This window comes from Neomonachus schauinslandi, chromosome 14 (assembly GCF_002201575.2).
Source record: "Neomonachus schauinslandi chromosome 14, ASM220157v2, whole genome shotgun sequence".
Lineage (NCBI taxonomy): Eukaryota > Metazoa > Chordata > Mammalia > Carnivora > Phocidae > Neomonachus > Neomonachus schauinslandi.
In genome coordinates this window covers 47,537,777-47,557,351 of record NC_058416.1, presented here as the reverse complement: position 1 = coordinate 47,557,351, position 19,575 = coordinate 47,537,777, and the positions used below count along the sequence as shown (strand labels likewise).

At 41.8% G+C, this 19,575-nt stretch overlaps 1 protein-coding gene across 1 annotated transcript in view; it reads right to left on the bottom strand.

The window, feature by feature from the left end:
- The window catches only part of TMEM241 (transmembrane protein 241), a 66,192-nt gene that overhangs the window by 44,905 nt on the left and 1,712 nt on the right, over positions 1-19,575 (bottom strand). The window contains exon 3 of the mRNA XM_044921178.1: positions 12,937-13,014. Within this exon, the coding sequence (XP_044777113.1) occupies positions 12,937-13,014 (78 nt within the window). The remainder of the gene's footprint in view (positions 1-12,936; positions 13,015-19,575) is intronic.

Sequence of the window (19,575 nt, the reverse complement as noted above, 5' to 3'; positions counted from 1 at the left end):
AGCAGACTCCCTGCCGAGCAGGGAGCCCGATGCGGGACTCGATCCAGGGACTCCAGGATCATGACCTGAGCCGAAGGCAGTCGCTTAACCAACTGAGCCACCCAGGCGCCCCTGGTCATCTGACTTTTAAAGCGCTAGCATTAAGCCACCCTTTCATACTTTGCCCTCAAGGACCTCAGAATGTAATGGGAGACATTGACCTATAAATAAATAAGCTGCAAACACAGCATGATTTTGCTCTGGTAGCAGACCAAGAAGCTAATTACCTGAGGAATATTCTCTGTTCTTCCTGGTCCTGCTGCAATCATAGATGTCTGCCCTTGCACCCAAAAAGTGAACAGAGAAAGGAAGATGCCATTCTCCATCCTAATGGGTCAAGCAGAACATTAAAGCAATTGCTATTCTTCTAGGAAAGGGCTTTCCCATTAGACATTAAGCTCACGAGGGTCAAGGGAGACAGGATCCAGGCCCCTAGTCCGCTGAGCACCAGAAGGCAGCCCAGAGCCCACACCGCAGGGAGCACAGGGGAGGAGGGAAGGAGGGCAGTGCGTGACATAGCAGGGTGCCCAGCTACCGCAGGCCCAGTACTCTGGGACATGAGCTCAGTGAGGCCCCAGGCATTCGTGCTCTGTTCCCTCTTAAACAAAGAAAACGCCTGCCCAGTCGTATGCTCCAAGAGACATCGGGGCATCTGAGTGACCATGGATGTGAAAAAGAAAACATGGCTAGGGAACACCTTGTATCCTTACCCTCTACCCTAAACACAAAGAAATGACTAACTGGGGCGCCTGGGTGGCTCAGTTGGTTAAGCGTCTGGCTTCGGCTCAGGTCATGATCCCAGGGCCCTGGGATCGAGCTCCGAGCATTGGGCTCCCTGCTCAGCTTGCTTCTCCCTTTCCCTCTGCTGCTCCCCTCCACCGACTTGTACTCTCTCTCTCGCTCACTCTCTCACAAATAAATAAATCTTTTTTAAAAAAAGAAAAAAGAAATGATTTTTTTTTTAAAGATTTTATTTATTTATTTGAGACACAGAGAATGAGAGAGAGAGAGAGCACATGAGAGGGGGGAGGGTCAGAGGGAGAAGCAGACTCCCTGCCGAGCAGGGAGCCCGACGCGGGACTCGATCCCGGGACTCCAGGATCATGACCTGAGCCGAAGGCAGTCGCTTAACCAACTGAGCCACCCAGGCGCCCAAGAAATGATTTTCACTATAAAAAATAAATACAGATTTAGTTGGACCAAAGAGACTGCTGGGAAATGTTATAGAGCAGCTGTGTGAGCATTTGGATCCAAGCAAGGCACTGTGACCCAGGCGTGGGGGCTTGTGTTCTCCACAATCATGTGACTCAGGGCCCACCTCCTAGGTGGATAGAGCCAAAGCACCATGCACTGATGGCGGAAATTTCGACACCTGCAGGAGCAGCTGGTTGCCCGACCCTGTCTTGGCCCTCAGGAGCTCTTCTCAGAGACAGCTGCCTCCCTCCTCCACACACCAACAAAAAAGTGTAGCTGCTATTGAGAAGAATAAATATGAATCACTGGGGACAGTGCTGCCAAAACAGATACAGGCAAAATCAGTGTGAAAGGATAGGGGGGGTGGGAATAATTAAAAATCAAGAGAATTTTGCATTCATATTGTTCCAAAGTATCAAAGTTCTCATTCCACTGAAAATCACAGGGTATTCGTTAGATGTAGTTTATGCAAGAAAACACTCAAGGGAACCCAGTAGACAATCCGTATGCCAAGAAAAAGCCTTCCCATGAGATTTGCAAATGAATACACATTTATACATCTTAAGTCAAAAGACTGTTTCATCCAAAAATGATTTATCTTTCAATTAACCCATTAATGATCTGAGTCAGATAATATATAATATATATATTATTAATGTGTCTCCACCTCTCAAATAAACTGTAAGTTTCACAAAGGTGGGAGCCATGCGTGTTTTGCTCATATAAATAAATGTCAATATTACACGGATGAAGGTTTTAAGTAAACTAAAGGACTAAGATGCACCCTAAGGGCATCTGATCTAGTCAGTGAAGATAGGGAAACCTTCCTCTAATAAGTGACATTTGGGATAAAACTCAAAGTTAAAGTGGGTACAGGGGGTGGGATAGGGAAGCAGAAGGGACCCAACATTCCCCCGCTCCTTGGTCCATTACTCAAAGCAATAAAAGTCTCTTAAGGTTCAGTAAGACTCTGTCACAAGTTTGTTCTTCCCTATCTCTTCATTCCCAAATTCTTTGCAACACTGATCTCACTTAATTTATACATCAGCAGGAGAACCCGGCAAACAGACTGGCAGTCACAGGAGAGCACACTGTGTCTCCCTCCCAGAGAGAACCTGCCACAAGGAGTCTAGTCCGATGACAGATGAACAGCATTTGAAGAACTGTTTATACTTGCTGCTTCAGGAATCAGACTTGGGCTCTCTGGCTTACAGGGTTTTCCTCGACTATCAGTTCCTGTGCTATCTTAACATGGACAGGTCAGACCTTTCAATGGTTACCTGGGGCAGATAAAATGCATGACAACTGAGTTTTCCATGCTTTTCCAGGTTGTGTGGAGACAAGGTGGGAACAGGGACTACAAGAGTAGTGCTTTTTTGTGCTTTTGCCATCTCTTGAAATATTTGTTTTTTTAAAGATTTATTTATTTGAGAGAGAGCGTGCACACAAGCACAAGCCGGGGGGAAGGGCAGAGGGAGAGGGAGAGAGAATCCCAGACTCCCAGTGGAGCCTGATGTGGGGCTCAATCCCAGGACCCTGAGATCATGACCTGAGCTGGAACAAGGAGTCGGTCGCTCAACCGACTGAGCCACCCAGGGGCCCCTTAAAATACTTTTTAAAAAAATATTTCTTCAGGACAAAATGAAACTGTAATTTTAAAATCCAAGTTAATTCTGCTAAAATGGAGGATTATTTTCCAGGGAGATACAGCAATAAGTGATGGAAATCATACCTGGTTCTGGGCACTGAAGAGTATAACCTTGTAACATGCACATGGTTACCCAAATCCTTGGGAATTATAATCAGCTCTCTTCACTGCCAAGGAATGTTCAAGCAGTTAGCTGACTAACTTTAGCCAAGAGCTCTAAGAGATGGACAAACTTCACACATTTCCCTGGACTGTGCCCTTTTCATCTAGGGCTGGAGGTATCTAGGGGTCACCTAGGTCACTAGGCATGGGGGCAGAGGAAGGATGCACAAGTCCAGAGCAGTGCATGGCACAACAACACTCAATAAATGTTCTGGGTTTTTCTACACATAAATCCAAAGACAGAAGCCACTATGGAAGATTGATAGATCCACCTACATAAAATGCGCTGACCAAAAAACACCATAAAGAAAATCAAGAGCTAGGGTGCCTGGGTGGCTCAGTTGTTAAGCGTCTGCCTTCGGCTTAGGTCGTGATCTCAGGGTCCTGGGATCAAGCCCCGAGCATTGGGCTCCCTGCTCAGTGGGTAGCCTGCTTCTTCCTCTCCCGCTCCCCCTGCTTGTGTTCCCTCTCTCGCTGTCTCTCTCTCTGTCAAATAAATAAAATCTTAAAAAAAAAAAAAAAATCAAGAGATGATTAATGACCTAGGAAAAACTACAGGCAACGTATAAAACAGGCTGGAATTTCATATTCTTAATGTATAATGAATGTTTACAATTCAATAAGAAAAAAAAATCAGCTCCACAAAAGAAAAATAGTCAGTGGGCAAAACCAAGTATTTGTGTGTGTCAGCGCGTGTGTGTATTTCTTTCTCTCACACAGCACACATAAGAAATACAATAGCCAATAAACATATGAAAAGTTATACATATATATACACATACACACTACTTGGCTATACTTATCAAAAGCTTTCAAAATATGCATACTCTATACAATAGTTAAAGGTAGTTAAAGTTATCCACAATGATGTTTTCATTTGCAAGGAAAATAAAACTGCATTCTGGCCTTGCCGTTGGTCATCAGGTATGCCAAGCACCTCACGGTTTACTATTGCCTCCCCGCCCGAAACCTTCTCCCTCCAGACCCCTGCATGGCTCACTCTCTCACATATTCAGACCTCTGCTCAAAAGTCATCTTATCCATGAGTCAAGGAACAACCCCCCGACCCCCACCCACTAGAACCCACTCAGGCACACACACAGACATGCCTACTCCCCTACCTGGCTTCATTTTTCTCTACCCTTACTGCCATCTGACACATCATATACTTCCACTTTCCTTTGTTTCTTGTCCATCTATCTCAACGAGAAGGTATGCTCTATGAGGGCAAGGATTTTTGTCTGTTTTGTTCACTGTGCACTGCCCCCCCCCGCCCCACCAAGAACAAGGTCTGGTATATCTGCTAGACACTCAAATATTTGCTGAAACAATCATCATGTATTACTTTGTAACTTAAAAAAAAGATTTTCCCTTCTTTCTCTAGATGGATACAAGGGGAAAAACAACAGCCACAAACCACACCAGAAAACTCAAGGCATGACCCTAATTCACATTTCTTCCTATGCTTTTCTGAAGCCCTTCAGAGACTTTGCTCTGAACAGAATTGCTGATGCTTAGAGCTACTAGATTTTTAAGGGCAGGGATGAAAGTAAAAAATACCTGCATCCTGCCATTTGCCTCTTTGAAATGGCCCTAATGGGAATTCTAACAGTAAACAATAAACATTTCTAATAATCAAGTTGTAACCTCTAACTGGGACAATGGAAAACTAACTGCAGTGAAAAACAAACAAACATGTTTTCTTCAAAAGACATGAACTCAGAAACTTGGCATGGAGGCAGTCATTTTGTTTTCTATAATAATTTATCTCGTTTTCTTATTAAAAAGTCATACCTATCCATGCTAGAAAATTTTCAAAATACAGGTAATCAAGAAAAACATTACAATGACCATCCCACTACCCAAAGATAACCACTGTTACTACCTTACTAAGTCTACCCTCCAAATAGTGCCCATATGCACGTATATGAACACACAGTGAAAATGGGATCCTACTGAACGCGTTGTTCTACAATCTGCTTAATATCTTTCTGTGTTGAAAAATCATCACCAATTTATCACTAATTGAGTAATAGCCTATTGCTGGACATAGAAATGAATCCTCTTTTTACTATTCTAATGCTGTAAGAGTTATCCTTGAATACACTCCCTTTTCATATTCATGTTTTTGCAGTGGAATTGCTGCTCAAAGATCCATGCATCAAAGTGCAGAACTGGTTATGAAATCGCCTTCCAGAGAACTTACCCTGACTCTACCCTCTGCTATGGGCTACATGCTTGTATTCCCCCAAAATTCAGACGTTGACATCCGAACCCCAGCGTGATGTATTTGGAGGTGGGGCCTCTGGGAGGTAATAAGGTCATGAGGGTGGCAGCCCTCATGATGGGATTAGTGCCCTTTAAAAGAGACAGACCTTGCTTTCTCTCTCTCTCTCTCTCTCTCTCTCTCTCTCTCTCTCTCCCTCCCTCCCTCCCTCCCTCTCCCTCTCCACAGTGAAGGATACAAGACAGACAAGAAGAGGTCCTCACCAGAACCTAACCACGCTGGCACCCTGATCTCGGACCTCCCAACCTCCAGAACTATGAGAAATCAGTGTTTGCTGTTTAAGCCACCCAATCTCTGGTATTTTTGTTATAGCAGCCCGAGCTTAGGTTATTTATATTTTTATATTTTTAAAATATATATAAAATTTATATATTTATATATAAATAATCTATACATATAGGTTATATATTTTATTTATATATTTATTACATATAATTATACAATATATAGATATATAAATAGATATATATTATATATATTTCTTAAATAGATATTATATAAATAAATATTATATATTCATATATAAATAAATATTATTTATATATAAATATATTACATATAATACATATTAAATATATAATATTTATATAATACATATTTATATATTTATAAATACATACTTATTTTTATATAATATATATACCCTTCCACTGCAACTCTAAGATTCTACAATAGTCAAATACCTGCACATTAGGAACAAACCAGGCACATTTTCTCCACCTATAATTTATAAGGTGGCACCATCTGGGCCCCCCATGCTCGTTTATTCTTTCCTTGTCCTATGTGCCAACAAAGGAGGCAAGCTGGAATTAAATCCTGAGGTGGTCCTGGAAGAATCTCGGGTCTCTGTGGTATGAGGACCTCTGAGGAGCTGCTGAGCCAGTGAGTGTGTGTATCTGTGTGCATAGGGAGGGATCTCACAGCAACTCCTCGGGGGAAAGGACTATTTGCCACGGGGTCTGGTTTGAAAACTGTGGTGATAACATAGTTTTTCTTACATGATTTGTAAGCACAAGTATTGCATCTTGTTTGAGTCGTGGGCTTGTTTGTTTTTTTGCTTGTGCACACTCTCCTGTCTCTAAGAACCCTGATGAATAAAGCATTTTACAAGCAGCTGACAATAGTCTGTTGCCATGAATTATAAAACTGTTGTTATCAAGATGAAGGCTAATTAAATTAAATCACTTGTTTTTCAAATAGAGCATGCATTATGGAAGGAACATCTGCTCCCTCAAAACATTCAGAAGTTTATCTGTTCATGGGTGCCTGAAGGGCTCCTTGAGCCAAGTTCTTGAAAATTCTCTGCATTATGCTGACACCTAGTGGAACTAAAAATAGTTTCCAAACATAAAAATACCAAGCCACGAAGATTCCGGCGTTCATGAAGACTATTGGAATTGCCTAAAACAGTAACACCTCGCAACTGTACAGTCAAATTTGCTTTATAGTTTGCAAGGACTTCTGCATTTCTCCTCCTCCTCCTCCTCCTTCTCTTTCTTCTTCCTCCCCTTCTTCTTCTTCCCCCCGCCTCCTCCTTCTTCTTCCTCTTCTTCTTCTTTTGACTTCTACATATATTAACTCCCTACTTACAGCAGAGGCCTAGATTTCATTTGTTGGGGTCCATTATTGGGAGATATGGTCCTCCAAGAATCTTACTCACTATTCTCCTTCTTTCCTACTATTCTTAGACCTCTCCTCCTTCATTCTTTATTCTTCCTCTGACTCACAGAGGGTCAACTCCCTTGACAAAATTCAGCCCTAGTATTACTTGAACTCAAGAACCCCATGATGATACTGTTTTTCACAAAGCATAACCTAGAACAAGGGTCAGCAAACTATAGCCCACGGGCCAAATACCACCTGTCCTGTATTACCATAATGTATGCTTTAAACCTCTTACAATTTAATTTGATAATTATACCTCAATAAAGCTGAAAAAAAAATCCTGTCCTTCTACCATCCCTGGCCTCATGGACTCTTCTCCTGAGAACTACCATAATCACTACACCAACACCAACTGGATTTTATTCAACATTATGTCCCTTCAGTGGTTCTCCATGTTTCCTGAAAATGCTTTGAAAGCTAGTTTTATTACTCCCAAAAAGTCATTCCTACGTATCTACATAAAGCATTCCTCTGGAGGAAAAAAAAAAAAAAAACCAACAGGAAAAATATCAAAAACACAAGAATTTGAGTGTTAACTTTCCTCAGTGGGCAAAGGTAACTGTTCGTCAAACTATAAGAGTCACTCAAAATGAAATGCCAACACATTAAAACATATTTGAGAAATTCCAAACACCAGTAGCTTTGATGAAGGTGAGCTATCTCACTTAAAAACAAATAATCAATCATAAAAAGAACTATCCTAATTGATTTGCTCACTGTTCTTTAGGGACAGGGCTGAGTTAATTTGGAGGTCTTATCAAAGAAATTGTTTATGGTTCTCCAGCAAAGATTCTCAACGGAAAATTTCGGAGTGGGGCTTTCTTCTTCATCTGTTAGAAACCTCTAGTCATGGGGCACCTGGATGGTTCAGATGGTTAAGCATCTGCCATCGGCTCAGGTCATGATCCTAGGGTCCTGGGATCGAGCCCCATGTTGGGCTCCTTGCTCAGCAGGGAGCCTGCTTCTCCCTCTCCCTCTGCCCCCCATTCATGCTTGCTCTCTCTCTCTCTCAAATAAATAAATAAAATCTTTAAAAAAAAAAAGAAACCCTAGTCACAAAGGTATCGTGACACAGAATTATTAACTTAGAACTTCTCATACTTGAAAACTTGGGAGTTAAAAATTTGCTGTCTTAGGTATAGTGAACAAAAAGTAGTAAGTACATTAAAAAGTACTCTCCAGATGTCTTTATTTAAACATGTAGTCTGGTAATAAAGGAACCAAAGGATGGTGTGTAAAGTCTCCAATGAAATCACACCTGATTCTATAAGCAATGGTTCAAGAATCTAGTAAAGAGGGCGCCTGGGTGGCTCAGTTGGTTAAGCGACTGCCTTCGGCTCAGGTCATGATCCTGGAGTCCCGGATCAAGTCCCACATCGGGCTCCCTGCTCGGCAGGGAGCCTGCTTCTCCCTCTGACCCTATCCCCTCTCCTGCTGTTTCTCGCTCTCTCTCTCAAATAAATAAATAAATTAAATCTTAAAAAAAAAAAAAAAAGAATCTAGTAAAGAATGCCATGGTCTCTCTGCCAGATGTCCGGTCACAGTGTTCTGGATGACATTCTGGAAACAAATAGCCTACAGCACAGGACTTCAACATCTGCTAAAAAATCACATCGACGTTCGGCAATGGTTTGGGCATGGCAGTAGCTGCCATATAAGGACAAACCGGTGCCTAAAAACCAGGGCTCTCTTCCCCGAAACAGAAGGCCTCAGGGCATCGCCCAACCCTTGGTGATAACTGGTTGCTGAGTAAAACTCCTGGAGATTGATCCCATCGGGTCACTCAATGGAGTCAATACATGGCATGGCCGGGACTGACCAACAGAGCAAATATGGCCTCTCTGCAGAGTAGGAAATGTGGTGCCAGGATCTGTGACCTGGTTTTTTGTTTTGTTTTGTTTTTTAAAGATTTTATTTATTTATTTCACAGAAAGAGAGCGAGAGCAGGAACACAAGCAGGGGGAGTGGGACAGGGAGAAGCAGGCTTCCCGCGGAGCAGGGAGCCCAATGCGGGGCTCGATCCCAGGACCCTGGGATCATGACCTGAGCCGAAGGCAGACGCTTAATGACTGAGCCACCCAGGCGCCCCATCTGTGACCTGTTTTAAGAGGGAATCTGGGATTCTGCTGTGCTCCAGGCTATCAGGAGGCTAAATGAGCTCTCCTGGCATATGTTATTAAGTACCAATTTGGAGACCACCCACCAGCCCCACTGGTACAATCCCCACTCCACAATGACCTCGGGGACTCCAAGCTGTCTGCCTGCTGCTGTTTCCATTTTTAGTAGAGTCCAGCCTCTCCTATCTCCACCCAAGTGCACAGTCACACAGCAAAGCTGGGCTTTGGTTCTCTACTGACACGATCAGAAAGCCAAACCCAGTAGGAAACAGCAACCATGGCAAACACAAACCTAGCCCAGGCACACACGAAGGAACATCAGTGCCGGGTCCTTGCTGCTAGCCATCTGGGAACTCCCCTTTGCCAAGGGCCCGTGGCAACTGGAAATCCTGAGCTGTACCCGCAGTTATTAACCACAAGATCCACTACAAAATAAGATGCTACGATCTTTGACAGGAGCTTAACTGAGCTGACATTGTGTGTAAGGCTGTGAATCCACCTAAGAAGGTCCAGGAGGTAGAAGTGAGAAGGTCTCTGAGAATTGGCAGGGGGACTGAAAGGGGACATGACCACAGGTCTGCAATGGGGAGAACCTAGCATCACGCAAGTTCAAGGGACAGCAGTGTCTAGTGGGCCTCAAATTTCTACCGTTGGAGGATCACTTCTTCCAGGGAAAGAACCTGAGAATTTTTTACTTTACCCAGTTCTATGAGTCATTCCTCCTTCCCCTCCCCCAAAAGGCAGAAAAATAATTCTGTCAATGGATGGATGCATAAACAAACATAAAATGGAATATTATTCAGCCTTAAAGAGGAAGGAGATCCTAACACTTGCGACAATTCTGAGGACGTTATGTTAAGTGAAATAACAAGTCACAAAAGGACAAATACTGTATGCTTCCACTTAAGTGAGTTACCTAGAGTAGGCAAATTCATAGAGACGAAAAGTAGAACAGTGGTTACCGGGGGCTGGAGGGAGGGAAGGCAGGATGGAAAGTGACTGTTTGTTATGGAATTTCTGTTTGGGATGATGGAAAAGTTCTGCAAATGGATGGTGGTGATGGCTGCACAACATTGGGAATGCACTTAATGCCACTGAATTGTACACTTAAAAATTGTTTAAAAATGGTAAATTTTATATTACGTATATTTTTCCACAGAAATTTTTCTAAGTATGACCAATAGCATAGCTTTTAAGGAAACATGGCTAAAGTAATGTTTTGGGGATTTAGGTTTTTTGTTTTTTTTAGAGAGAGTATTAGTTTCAGAGGTAGAGTTCAGTGATTCATCAGTCTTATATAATACCCAGCGCTCATTACATCACGTGCCCTCCTTAATGTCCATCACCCAGTTACCCTATCCCCCCACGTCCATCCTCTCCAGCAACCCTCAGCTTGTTTCCTATGATTAAGAGTCTCTTATGGTTTGTCTCCCTCTGTGATTTTGTTTTATTTTTTCCCTCCCTTCCCCTATGATCCTCTGTTTTGTTTCTTAAATTCCACATATGAGTGAAATCATATGATAATTGTCTTTCTCTGATTGACTTATTTCACTTAACATAATACCCTCTAGTTCCATCCACGTTGTTGCAAATGGCAAGATTTCATTTTTTTGATGGCTGAGTAGTATTCCATTGAATATATATCCTACATCTTCTTTTTTTTTTTTTTTTTTTTTTTTTTTTTTTTTTTTTTTTTTTTTTTTAAAGATTTTATTTATTTATTTGAGAGAGAATGAGATAGCGAGAGAGAGCATGAGAGGGGGGAGGGTCAGAGGGAGAAGCAGGCTCCCTGCCGAGCAGGGAGCCCGATGCGGGACTCGATCCCGGGACTCCAGGATCATGACCTGAGCCGAAGGCAGTCGCTTAACCAACTGAGCCACCCAGGCGCCCTATATCCTACATCTTCTTTATCCATTCATCTGTTGATGGACATCTGGGTTCTTTCCATAGTTTTGCTATTGTGGACATTGCTGCTATAAACATTGGGGTGCAGGTGCCCCTTTGGATCAGTACATTTGTATTATTTAAAAGACTATTATGAAGTAAATAATTCACATCAGAAATTATAAGATAATTATCAGGAACACTGTAAACAGAGCGGAGGACCCATGTTGATGAGCATGAGTGGACCCCAGTCCCCAATCTGATAGTTCCTTCATTCTAGTCCAGTCTCTTGCCTCTGTGAAGGAATAAACTGAACCATGTGGAATCAGGATGCTTCATTATTTAACTAAATATTAGAACTATCACAGGCCTTGTGGATTCAGGGCACTATTTGTTTAAATGAAGACCCAGCTCTCACTGAACCATCCACCGAAACAATGAGTATAAAGTAAACCCTCTGCTTAATATCACATATAAAATCCCAAAAGTATCTTTATTTTATGAAGGTGAGGATGTTATACAGGTGAAGGTCAATGACTTGATCATTCACTAGGGCTGTTTGTCTTGTCCATATAAAGCTGACTTCATTTGCTTGTCATTTTGTGCATCATGCCAGGTGAGGCATGATGTTCTGGAAGAATCGTGAGAGTTTATCTAGGTAAGGCAGGAGTGGATAGCCAATTCAGGTTATAATTTTGGCTGAAAAATGTCACGGTCTTTGAGATTTCTTTTAAATCTATTCAACAAGTTGTCTTAATAGATTCATAACAACTAATTTAATGTGTGATGTGAAATGGACCCTGGATCAGAATCGGACAGGGAGGAACGTAATAAAGGATATTATAGAGAAAACTGGAAAAATACGAATTTAGTCTGGAGATGAGATAATAGTATTGCATCGATATTAATTTCCTGATTTTGATTACTGAGCTGTAGTCATGTAAGAAAATGTCCTTGCGGGGCACCTGGGTGGCTCAGTTGGTTAAGCAACTGCCTTCAGCTCAGGTCATGATCCCGGGGTCCTGGGATCGAGCCCCACTTTGGGCTCCTTGCTCAGCAAGAGTCTGCTTCTCCCTCTCCCACTGCCTGCTATTCCACCTGCCTGTGCTTAATCTGTGTCAAATAAGTAAATAAAATATTAAAAAAAAAAAAGAAAAAAAGAAAATGTCCTTGCTCTTAGAAAATACACATGAAAGGGGCACCTGGGGGCACAGTTGATTGGGTGATCAACTCCTGGTTTTGGCTCAGGTGGTGATCTCAGGGTCGTGAGATCGAGCCCCACATTGGGCTTTGTGCTCAGCACAGAGTCTGCTTGAGATTCTCCCTCTCCCTCTGCCACTCCCTCTTTTGCACTCGAATGCTCTCTCAAGTAAATAAGTAAATCTTAAAAAAAAAAAGAAAATACAAACTAAAGAATTTAGAAGTAAAGAAAAGAGGCATTTTACTCTCAAATCTGCAACTTACTCTCACATAGTTCAGGAAAAAATATATATATATATCTCAAGAGCAAATGGTGGGAGAGGCGTGGTAAAATAATAATTGAGGAACATGAGTAAAAGGTATGGAAGTTCTTTGTACTATTTCTAACTGTTCTATAAAGTAGTAAATAATTTCAAAATTAAAAATTTACAAAAAAAATTTAAGTTGATTTAGAAACTCATTCACCGTGCTCCCATGATCTATAACAAAGCCCAATTAATAGTGTTATAAATTATGTATCTTGATTAATCTTAATATCATTTTAGTAACTAACCAGGAAAACACTCCTTCTTGAGTTCTATATGATTATAAAAGCACTAAAATCTCAAGGTTAGAAGGGAACTAAGAGATGAAGCAACTCAAATAAACATCCATGTTTCCCAAAGTAACACCAGAAGTTCAATAATGTGAAAAGAATGCAGGGTATGAATCATGAATCAAGCAAGAAGAGGCTGTTCTACCTTAAACTGCTGTTGATCTCGGCCCAGCCCAGTTTCCATGACACATGAAGCAAAAGTCCACCAATTAATGTCTGCCACCTGAAAAGAATACAAGCCAATGTGAATGTGAGAGAGTGCTATGATCTCCAACACCATCCAGCCCCAGCAGACCCACTGGCTGACGTAAATATACACACCTAAGCCTTCCTACATCTCTTTTCTCCCATTCTCTCCTAACTGGTATCCCAGTTCCCAGACCCTCCTTCTCAACCTGTACTATTCTTGAGTCTAGCTGTACTGTTCAGTGCTCACACTGATATTCTTCTCTTCTTATTCTAGACTTTTCCCCGAACAATCTCACCCACAGTCCCCACTTCTCCCAGTGCCCTGCACTGATGATTCCCAAATCCCTGTGCTCACCTGGATACTGCCACCTTGATACCCTACAAGCTCCCAATGATAACTTGCCTAAAACATGACCTTGAACTTCCCTTCCCCATTCTGATCTACTGCCCCATCCCTAACCAACCAAACCAGAGCCCAGATGTCATCCTAGCTCTTCCTCCTCAGTCACCTCCCTCATCTGTTCACAAAATCCTATTGCATGTAATCCCCTAACAGTTCTCAAGTGCCACGCCTTCTCTTTCCCATACCTTCTGCCTCTGCCTAATGAGACTCCCCTCGTGGCACACCTGAACCGAGCATCAGTCCCCTAACTGGTGTCCCTATCCCCAGGATGGTCCCACAACATCCATTCTCTACCTTGCAGCCACAGGGCTTGTTCTAGAATGCAAACTTAATTTTGCCACTCGCTCATTTTAAAAATGGTTGATTCTTCCCAGGTGGACGGCAGCAACTCCCAATCTCTTTTCTGCCACGACACACCGGGGGCCACGTAGCTCATGTGAGACGCACTTCCTCAGCATGCAGAGCACAGGGGGAACCAGGCTGTGAATTACGCACCCCGGCCCCTCCCATGGCACAAAGCACAGCAAAGTTCAAAATGAGTGAGAGGCTACTACAGGCATGACTTCCCCTTGTTTCACTCTAATTGCTTTATTTTAGGTGAGCCATTCATAGACTTCAAAACCTTATTTTATGACTTGAGACACCTCACCTCGGAAGTGATTACAACACACCCGTGGGTTGTGACGTAACAGTGGAGAACTGCTGGCCTCCAGGATAAAGTCACTTGCGTGTGACACACAAGCCTTCCCAGACTTGCAGTCTCCCCTTTCCAAGACCAGCTCCTGTCCATCTGCCACAGGCAGCGACATTCCAGCCATACTGAACCTCCCACAGCCTCGGGAATGTGCCAGGTCATTCCATACTTTTAAGAGTTTCCATGTGCTGTCCTCTTGACCCATCATATTCTCCCATCTCCTTGTGTGTTGACGAACACCTGCTCATCCTTTAAGATCCAGTTTTTACGCCTCCTTTGTGAAACCTTCTCTAACCCAGCCAAGCAGAGCAGACAGATATGGTCATGCCCTCCAACAGCGTAATCTAGAGCAGTGGCACTCAACCGTATGTTCCCCCCCCCCACCCAGGGGACATTTGGCAGTACCTAGAGACATTTTTGGTTGTCATAACTGGAGGTAGGGGAAGGGAGGGTGGCAACTGGCATCTGGTGAGTCGTAGCCAGGGATGCTGCCAAATATCCTACCACGTGCAGGACAGCCCCATACAAAGGGTTACCCAGCTCAAAATGTCAATAGTAATTTGAGAGATGACAGTGGCCCGTGAAGGGGCAATTTGGATGAAGAAGGTGGACAGATTCTGAGGATGTTTAGGAGGTCCTGGTGGTTAACTAGATGTCAGGGATGAAGGGGCACCTGGGTGGCTCAGATGGTTGAGCGTCTGCCTTCAGCTCGGGTCGTGATCCCGGGGTCCTGGGATCGAGTCCCGCGTCGGGCTCCCTGCTCGGCGGGGAGCCTGCTTCTCCCTCTGCCTCTGCCTCTCTCTCTCTCTCTCTCTCTGTCTGACTCTCATGAATAAATAAATAAATAAAAAACATTAAAAAAAAAGATGTCAGGGATGGAGACAAAGGAATCAACTCCCACGTTTCTGGGAGTTCTTCAGTCGGGCAACTGGATGGAAGGTACCATTCACTGCAAGGAAATTTAAGGGACAGGCAGGAGAGAAAAGAAAGCTGTCCGAGGTCAGGGATCTTTGCTTTCTCCACTGATGTACCTCTCATGTCTAAAACAGTGCCTGGCACACAGTATGCACCCAGTAAGGATTTGTAGAATGAGTTACTCCACCAACTGTGTACCTCCTACATTCCAGGCATTGTTCTAAGCACTGGGGATAGATACTCCAGTGACAAAAGAGATTAAAAAAAAAATTCTTCCATTTGTAGACCTTACAATCTGTTGGAGGGACATTCAGTCTGACCCATCCACAGATACACAGGGGAAAAGGCAATCCAGACGTAGAGATCCTCCTTTCCCACCTAAGTTCCCTAAGGCTCTCTACCTGGAGAGAACTGCAAGACAGTCAGGACCAGAAAATGATTCCTATTCACTAAAACAGAAAACAACATCCCAGCTTTATTGACGGAAATACAGTGGTTCCCCCCTTACTTGTGGGGGATCATTTTAAGATCCTTGGGGATGCCTGAAACTGCAGATAGTGCCGAACCAAATATATGTTATGTTTTTTCCTACACGTACGTTCCTATGATAAAGTTCAATTTATAAATTAGGCCCCGTAGGAGATTAACAACAATAACCAATAATAAAACAGAACAATTATAACAATATGCTGTAATAAAAGTTATATGAATGTGGTTTCTCTCTCAAAATCTCTGTACTCACCCTTCTTCTCACAATGCTGCAAGATGATAAATGCCCACATGGTGAGGTGAAGTGAGGTGAATGAGGTAGGCATTCTGACATACCCGTAGGCTACCATTCACCTCTGACAAGTCAGGGGAGAATCATCTATTTCCAGAGAGAACTGACTGCGGGTGACCGAAACCGCAGAAAGCGAAACCGTGGATAAGGGGGAACTACTGTATATGTAATCATAAACAATATTTTTTTAAGTTTTGCTATGAAATATTAGGGAGAAACTTGACAAGGTCATTCTGAATTTTACCTGAAGTAATATATTGGTGATACTATAAAGAACAAAAATCCAAAAGTATAAAAAAGGAAGAGCTTTAAAGTCTTCTTCCCTTGCCTGTCCACTCTCTGCGCAGCTTCCACCTTTCTAAGGGTAACCACTCTTGGTAGTTTCTTCACCTTTTTTAATTTTTATTTATTAATTTTTTAAAGATTTTATTTATTTATTTGTCAGAGAGAGAGAGCACAAGCAGGGGGAGAGGCAGGCAGATGGAGAAGTGGGCTCCCCGCTGAGCAGGGAGCCCGATGTGGGGCTCGATCCCAGGACCCTGGGATCATGACCTGAGCCAAAGGTGGACGCTTAACCGACTGAGCCACCCAGGCACCCCTTCACCTTTTTTTAAATAAGGAAAACATACACACACATTTCTACACGATGGTGTTGTACCACCCTGTTACAGACTTGCTTTTGTCCCCCATTAAATGCATTTTGAAAACCTTTTCATTTCAATACCTGAGAGTGTCCTTATTATTTTTTGCCATTTGAATAATATTCCATTAAGGCTATAATATAATTTATTTAATGGGTTCTGTAGAGATGAAAATCAGGTTGTTTAAAAATGCTTGCTGTCACAGAGCTGCAATGTTTCCCACGTATGTCTTCGTACATATTTTATTTACAAAAGTGCAAGTAAACCTCTCAAATAAATCCCTGGAAGTGGAATTGCAGAAGTGAAAGATTGAAACTGTTGCGATAGTGTTACATATTGCCAAAGTGTCACTCACAGATACTGTTCCAATTTGCCACCCCAGATCCATGTAGGAGAGCACCTGTTTTCTACATCTTCACCAACGTTGTGTTATCAAATTTTGAAATTTTATTTTGCACATCTTATAGGCAAAATAGGGTTTTTCAATATTGATTTTAATTATATTTTTCTTATGAATGAAGAATTATTTGTAAATAGAGATTTTTGGTTTTGATATTAAATTCTAGCTTTAGGGGCACCTGGGTGGCTCAGTCAGTTGAGCATCTACTTTCGACTCAGGTCACGACCTAGGGGTCCTGGGATTGAGTCCTACCTTGGGTTCCCTGCTTAGCGAGGAGTCTGCCTCCTCCTCTCCCTCTGCCCCTCCGCACCACTCTCTCTCTCTCGCTCACTCTCTCTCTCAAATAATTAAATAAAATTTAAAAAAATAAAATAAAATCTAGCTTTAGGGCAGTAAGATTGTATAATTGTTACTTTGGGCAAATTATTGCTTGTTTTATTCATAGTGAATATTCCCTGGGCATTTGAGAAGAGGGTATAGTTTCTATTTTAAAGATGCAGGGTTTGATATTTACCTATTAATTGTATTATTTAGCTTATATATATACATACACACACACACACACGGACACTAGCTTTTTGTTTGTCCAACTGAATGTCATGGAAAAATAGTGGCAAATTTGTCTCCTATTAATTGTATGTTTCTATGTATTCCTGATATTTCTGCCCCATTGTCTGGCTGGTAGATATTCATCACTATTTTATTTTCATTTTGAATGGCACACTCCAACATGTCTTTTCATAACATTTATAACGTATCTTTTCATTTTGAACTGCGTGCTTTATTTAGCATCATAACACATCTTTCTTCATATGTTTAGTTCTTTTTGTCCTGGACCTTGTCTGGCAAAGATCATGACCCCTGCTCTTTTGTTTGCATTTGTATAATATTAAAAAAAAAAAAAAAGAATGAGGGATGTCCTGCTCTATGACATATTTAAATGCTATAATAATTAAAACAATTTAGCAGTAGCCCTTTTTCATAAAAATTGACAAATACTCAAAAATAGACCCTAGAAAAATAACTTTATATATGATATTTACAACCCAAAGGCAAAAGGAAAGATTATACAATAAAATAGAAAATACAGGGCTAGTATATGAGGCTCAGTGAGTGGAGCATGCAACTCTTGATCTTGGCGTTGTGAGTTCGAGCCCTGCATTGGGCTCCATGCTCAGCATGGAGTCTGCTTGAGATTCTCTCTCCCTCACCCTCTGCTCCTGCCCCTCATGCTCTCTTTCTCTCTCTCTCAAATAAATAAATAAACCTTTTTTAAAAAAACATAGGGCTAGTATAAATGAAACTAGGGGAGGGATGATTTCCTCACATTACACATTTAAATAAATGGACAATGATTAAAAATTGAATAAAGCTTTAATGAAGTGTAGGTAAATATCTACATGAGCTTGTGATGGAGAAGAATAAACATTAAAGCAATGGTACCAATCACAATCATCAATATTTGTCCACTATAAAAATAAAACAATTTTTTAAAGATTTTATGTATTTATATGGGAGAGAGACAGAGGGAGAGAGCAAGCATAAGCAGGGGGAGGGGCAGAGGGAGAGGGAGAAGCAGGCTCCCCACTGAGCAGGGGGCCTGATGCAGGGCTGGATCCCAGGACCCTGAGCTCATGACCTGAGCCAAAGGTAGACACCCAACCGACCGAGCCACCCAGGCACCCTAAAACGACTTTTTTTTAAAAGCTTGAGCGGAGGGGCACCTAGGTGGTGCAGTCAGTTAAGCATCCAACTCTTGGTTTCAGCTCAGGTCATGATCTTGGGATCATGAAATCGAGCCCTGCGTGAGGCTCCATACTCAGCACAGAGTCGGCTTGAGTTTCTCTCTCCTTCTTCCTCTGTTCCTCTCTCCCACGCTCACGCTTTCTTTCTCTCTCTAAAATAAATAAATCTTAACTAACTAAATTAATTAATTAAATAAAAAGCCTGAGTGGGGATGAGGTGAGGAAGGGAAATGTGAGTGCCGTAGCAGCCTGTGCTGCTTCTACAACATCTCCACTATGACCTAGCTCCACACCCCTTTTTCCTCATCTCTTTTGTCTAAGAATGGCATTCTTCAATCATAAGACCACATGCTAGATTTATCTGTAGTTCTTTCTGTTGCTTCCGTCTTACATCTTAGCAATAAATTCTCTATGATGTCACTTAAAAATATATTTAAATAATCAAAATAAGTATGAACAAAATGAAAAGGCAAAGGACAAACTGCAAAAAAAGAAATTTCTAATAAACATGATGGACAAGTGGTTGGCATTCTTAAAATATGAAGAAGTCATTAAATTAATAAGAAAGATACTAAAACCCCAGTAAAAATAAAAGGGAAAAGGCACAAGTAGACAATTCACTGATAAAAGCAATACAAATGGGTAACACATAAGAAAACGGTCCAGCTTCATGAAAAATGTAAGACAAAATAATGTGATACCATTTGGGGCTCATGCATCAGAGAGAGGAGAAAAACAGTCATGGTTTGAGTACAATATTATAGAAACTTGGTCACAATGTAAATTGGTAACACATTTCTGAAAAAGAATTTAATATTCAGGAGGAATACTAAAGAAGTTCATATTCTTTAACCAAAATTTCTTACATAGGAATCTATCCCAAAGAAATAGCTAGAAATTTGACAGATTTGAATATAACAAATGTCTGATAACATCGTTGTTTTTATGCCCCCAAAATGGGACACAATTTAAATGCCCATTAATAGAATGGCTAAATAAATTACCGTATGTCTATT